The sequence below is a fragment of the Myotis davidii genome, unplaced genomic scaffold (genome assembly GCF_000327345.1).
Source record: "Myotis davidii unplaced genomic scaffold, ASM32734v1 scaffold747, whole genome shotgun sequence".
In the NCBI taxonomy this organism is placed as follows: domain Eukaryota; kingdom Metazoa; phylum Chordata; class Mammalia; order Chiroptera; family Vespertilionidae; genus Myotis; species Myotis davidii.
The window spans coordinates 568096-573840 of NW_006298695.1; the positions used below are offsets into that span (position 1 = coordinate 568096).

At 48.2% G+C, this 5745-nt stretch overlaps 1 protein-coding gene across 1 annotated transcript in view; it reads right to left on the minus strand.

The window, feature by feature from the left end:
- Nucleotides 1-852: 852 nt before the first annotated feature.
- NOM1 (nucleolar protein with MIF4G domain 1) overlaps nt 853-5745 on the minus strand; it is a 14039-nt gene continuing 9146 nt past the window's right edge. The window contains exons 7-12 of the mRNA XM_015570935.1: nt 5668-5745; nt 4799-4920; nt 4091-4223; nt 3319-3450; nt 2928-3037; nt 853-2092 (exon numbers count right to left, since the gene is read on the minus strand). Coding sequence (XP_015426421.1) covers nt 1918-2092; nt 2928-3037; nt 3319-3450; nt 4091-4223; nt 4799-4920; nt 5668-5745 — 750 coding nt within the window. The 3' untranslated portion in view covers nt 853-1917. The remainder of the gene's footprint in view (nt 2093-2927; nt 3038-3318; nt 3451-4090; nt 4224-4798; nt 4921-5667) is intronic.

The window sequence follows — 5745 nt, forward strand, 5'->3', positions numbered from 1 at the left end:
ACTCTCCTCCAGGCCCTTAAGATTGCATCTAGAGCTGGGAGGGCTGTACCCCAACCCCGACCTCTGTAGGCTCCATTGACCCAGATCCGGATGTTGACGAAAGCACCACCAAGCTTCCCAAACTCCTGTCTGCCCCCCTCAACCTCTTCATTTAAAGGTACCAACTCCTGATGCACACCTATCAGGATGTTTCTAGAAATCTTCACTCTCACCGCTGCTGAGCCCGCGGGTGGCACTGCTGACCTGGCAAGTCCCAGGAACTGTCAGCCTCTGAACTGCCTGTAAGAGGGGTCAAGAGCCAGCACCCTGGAGCAAGAATAGGGCAGAGACTATGAGGGGTCGTCAGGAGCCGGCATCGGAGCGAAAGGTCTGTCGTTAAGTGGAGGTTCTTCTTGAGGAAACAGACATCCCAGCCCCTGCCCTGGGAGTGGCGTGGCTTGCACCCTGACCACCACCTGGCTCACGTCTCTTGTTGAAAAGCCCCTGAATGAAGCGCGGGCTCCGGCACGCTCGACACCTCAGCTTCTTTGTTATGCGTGTTTGGAGCCCGCTGGGGGACTCCGAGAGGAGGAGCAGCCATGTCCGAGATGCGTTACAGCTAACCTGAACTGAATTCTCCGTTTCAAAACTTAGCCCGTGCCCTGGCTGGTTTGGCTCAGTGGATAGAGCGTGGGCCTGTAGACTGAAGGGTCCCGGGTTTGATTCTCGTCAAGTGCACATGCCTGGGTTGCGGGTTCAGTCCCCAGTGTGGGGCGTGCAAGAGGCAGCCGGTCAATGATTTTCTCTTACCATTGATGCTTCTCTCTCCCCCTCTCCTTTCCTCTCTGAAATCAATAAAAATGTGTTTTAAAAAGAGATGTTACCACAATAAAATAAAATTAAAAAACAACAAAAAACAAAAGAAACTTAGCCCATTAGTTTAGAGACATGCAGAGACACTTGGGACTGCACACTGTATTTCTAGTCATGAGCTGCTGACACTACTTGATAGTGTGTGGCAAAGGGGAGTCTGACTAGGAGGGGCCTCCCTCAGGTCCGGCAGCTTCCCAAGGCAGCCCTGGAAGGACAGCACACTGTAGGGTTTGTGGGTATGTATCCTATACAAAGTCATATTCTCAACACAAGTCTTGGTGACTTTTTGCAATAAGTGACAGTGACATTTAAAGCGACCCTCCCCATTTAAGAGGAAAGCACATTCTAAGGGTGACTCTTCAAAGTCATTCTGCATATCAGCAGGCGGCCCCATGTTTCACACTTCCCAGCCCCCAGCTCGGCAGGAGCCCCAGGAAGTTCAATGCTGTTTAGAAAAGTGCATCACGACCTGGAATTGATGGGTGTAAGTGGCCAACACAGACAGGGAGCACGTGCCGACTGAGTCACGGCTTCAGAGGTGTCACACGAACGACCCACCCACACTACATGGCTCTGACATTTCCTCGGCTCACGGTAGTCCCTCACTTTTCTGGAACACCTGCATTCCAAATGCTTAATCAATTAAATATCAGGCACCATATTTAACTGATGGCTTCGGAACTTTAACTAATATGTTTAGAAAGATAAAAAACATGCCAATTTCTTTATAACTGCACCCTCTAGTGGCCCATCTTGTCTATGAAAAAATAAGAACCACACAAGTCCCACTTTTACTCACCCTAGTCTTGTTACTCAGAGAACACTGTCCAGTGTGTCTGCCCATGCCTCCTACACACACACACACACACACACACACACACACACACACACGTGCACAAGCCCTGAAAAAACTGGTTTACAACACACACAATATAACCTTGGATCAAAAATTATCTCAAAATATAATACTGTAAATACAACAGACCATGATATGACTCTCCCCAGTTTTTATAGCCAGCGGAGTAACAGGCCTTTGGGTTAAAAGGGCGCCTGGCAGACAGATCCCTACATTCTCAGTGAAGGCCTTCCTTGCAAGGCCTTGGTGGCGAGCTCGGCTCGCTCCCGCAGCGCACTGGCCTCCTCGGCACTGCGGTGCGCCTGCACGCTCTTTAGCAAGAAGTGGCTGATGAAGAGCTTCAAACCTTCGCGCAGCACACCCAGCTTTGGGTTGTCGGACACCCTGGAAAGAAACCGTAAAAACTGTCAGGCACGAGTTGTCTACCTAGCTCTCCATTCTAGAAGTCTTGGATGGGGAGACAGAAACTATTTCTTTTAAAAAGAGAACTCTTGCCCAGGCCTGTGTGGCTCAGTTGGTTCGAACGTCAGTCTCGTACACCAAAAGGTGGCAGGTTTGATTCCTGGTCGGGGCACATACCTAGGTTATGGGTTCAATCCCCAGTTGGTGCACATGTGGGAGGCAACTGATCGATGTTTCTCCCTCCCTCCCTGCCTCCTTTCCTCTCTAAAAAATAATATAAAAAATTTGCAAGGGAGAATTTAACATACCCTATTTGCAAGAAATCATTACTAGTTTGCTATCAGGCAGGTTTCCTTTTCCCGAAATCTAATGTATAACATACTGTACTAGTTTAAAACTAAAATGGACTTAACCCTTTGAGTGCCAACCAATATCCTAGGAACTATGCTAAAATTACCAAGGCATTTTTGCTGATTTTACAGCAGTTTAGGAAAAAAAATTATGAATCGCAAGTAAATGAAGTTACATATTCAAAAACTTAAGGAAACCTTTACTACATTTGTAAATCTGCACTTGGGTGCCATCTGTCAATAAAGAGTGAACTACTAGCATCTAATAGTGACACTGCAGCAGGAGCGCGATCGTGCTCCCGGCACTTTTGGCGAAAGACAGGAGGAGCACGATCATGCTCCCTGGCACTCTAGGGGTTAAGTAGACACAGAGTACAACCACCTTGCTTTTACCAGTGAGGAGTGACCTGTAAGCGGGAACAGCGCCCTCTCTTTCCCACGATGTGTCAGCAAGGCTGGGACCATACCTTGTGAAAATGAAACAGAGGTCTTCAGCTTCTGTTCCCATCAACAGCACATGTAACACTTCTCGTAAAAAGTGGACTCTGGGTTTATCCAATTCACTGAACTCAATCACCTAACAGTCAGGATAGGAAGAAAAATAAAGTTACATTGATTTAGTCAACTTTTCCAGTAATTTCTAAATAGAGTAAAAAACAACCCCCCCTTAAATAAGGCTATGTCCAGCTTTATAAAATGACGGAAAGCCTACGCACTGCTGGTGGGGGGGGGAGGGGTCCAGCAGGCACTTAATTTCTAGACTTGAGTGAGCAAAAGCACAAGCACAATTTTAAGGCACCAAATATAAACAACTGTCATCATTTCATTGCTTTCAGTAGTTTCATCTGTCTTACAAACCTTTAAAATGGAAAGTGGGAGTGATTTTGTCTTCAACAAGTGGGCCACCAGATAAACCAAATTGGAGAAGTTGGTGGCTGGTAAGTTCTCTAAGTCTCGAAATTTGTCCCATATGCTGAACTGGAACGTCATCTAACGTAAGAACGGAAAAGAAGAAAAGTTTAAACGCAACAAGTTATTAGAACAAATGACTAAAAATACGATCTAGCCCTTGCCGGTTTGGCTCAGTGGATAGAGCATGGGCCTGTGGACTGCTGGGTCCCTGGTTCGATTCCGGTCAGGGCATATGCCTGGTTGTGGGCTCGATCCCCAGTGGGGGGTGTGCAGAAGGCAGCCGATCAATGATTCTCTCTCATCATTGATGTTTCTATCTCTCTCTGCCTTTCTCTTCCTCTCTGAAATCAAGAAAAATATAAAGATACAGATACTCTGCTTATTCACTCATTTGTAGTATCTTAAAAATCAAGACTCTGAGGACAACTCCACTGTCCTTTCTGATGCACAGGTGACAGGAGACAGCCACACGCCCCTCAAGGCAGCACGAATGTTGGAGAAGGACAGTTTGGTGCGGCACCAGAGGTACTCCGCTGGTTACTGGGCTGTGACAGTCCCTCACCTGTGCCCAGAAAGATGACATGGCAGACACGGCTTCGGTTGTGGTCAGCTACTCTCCCCGGGACCAAACTAAGGTCCCCCCTGGGGTGGGCCAAGCCTGACAGAATGCTTAGAGGACAGCGGAGCGCGGGGACCTGTTGGTCTTCTAACAAGTTACCTGGAACCTCCTCTCATAGTCGCAGAACTTGCTGGCCAGGAAGGCGTAGAAAGGGTTGTATGTTTTCTCCTGCAGACAGCAATCCATGAGAACGTGGACTATTTCCCTTTCCTGCTGGTCCTTAAGCCCAAGCCTACAAAACACAAACAGCGACGGGGAAATTTCAATTTGCCAAATCTGAGCAGGTTTAAGGCAGAGACCTTTCCAGGGCCACGCCTCTCTGGCAGTTTGGTTAAAAGGGAGTGGAGCAGAGGTGGGGGTAACAAGGCAGGAGCGACAGGCTGGGTCCTGTCCCCTGGCCTTAGTGTTTCTGGCCATGGTGACCATGGAGTCGACACCGATTGGTGAGTCTTGTGCCAGCTACAAAGGCCTGTCACTGGTTCTGAGGGACAAGAAACAGGACGAGCACTGGACTGTGAGCCTCATCGTCAGGTTCCTGCCATCGTCCTGACTTCCCACAAAAGCATGCTTCCTTCCAGTGCAGGGCCGAGTTCGGACCACTGTCCAGCCTGTACTAGTTCCCTCTATTTCATTCTGAATTTGAAGCAAATAAGGAAAATTCCTATCACTCTCTTGCACAGGCACTTTTTAAATCTTATTGCAACTAACTACAGAAACGATACCAGACCATTTTAAATTTAATCTGGAGATTTTAAGCAATTCATGACAATCAGCAGCCACTGGGCCATGCGTTCACACAATGCTTACTTTAGAAGCTTCTCAAATGCGTCCAAGAAATCTTCACTAGTCATAATTGTACAAAATATGTTTCTCCTGACGTCGGTGTTCATCCTCTGCTTTCGGGCAAGTTCCAGCATCTTGGCGCTAACCTGAAAAGGGGGACGATTGAGATGTGGGTCACTCAGGTTTTAACGAGATTTGTGACTCCGGTTAAGCTGCAGTCGGTAGAGTTAGGTTTCTAAAAAATAACGTGTCCGATTCTGTGGCTTGCCCTAAGCGTAACTGTGAACTGTAGGCACGCACATGTAAATGCAACATCTTTATTCTTGGGTAACTCCCCAGGCGAGAACACACTGGACGCGGGAGATTGCAGAAGCCTGTCAGCCTGAGCAACAAGGAGATGAGAGAGAGGTGAGTGGCCACAGCCGGAAGAGCCGCGGTGATGTGGGATCCTGGGACAGAAAAAGGGCTTCAGGGGGAAAAAAGAAACTAAAGAACATGTGGACTTCAGTGAGTATAAAGTACAAAGAAGTGCACAGAATTTTGCCAATCTGAGCTCCGGGTTAGTGCCCAGCGGCCACATTTCCTGGGAGGCAATGTGTCTGTCTCAAGAGCCGGTCTGTCTGCAAGTGTTCTGATGTTCTATGCCCTCATCCAGCTTTTAACTCTTTCATGTAACGTGTTTTGGGACTTGAAACAAATCCCTTATAAAGTAACAACAGAAACTGAATTAAATCGTATCACAAAATAGTGCCAATTTCTACAAGGTCTGCAAACAAGCCCGTGTCTGCCTATCTCAATGCCATCCAACAAAGGGGGAGGTGGCCACTCGAGGGAGAGCCAGTGAGGCGCCGTGGGGACAGCCACACACTGGTCGCGGTGAGCTCGGTGCGTACCGTGCCTGCCAGTGGCTTCTGCGGGGCCTTCTGCTGACTGCTGATCATGGGGGCCCCGCTCCAGGCTGATCCCACGAT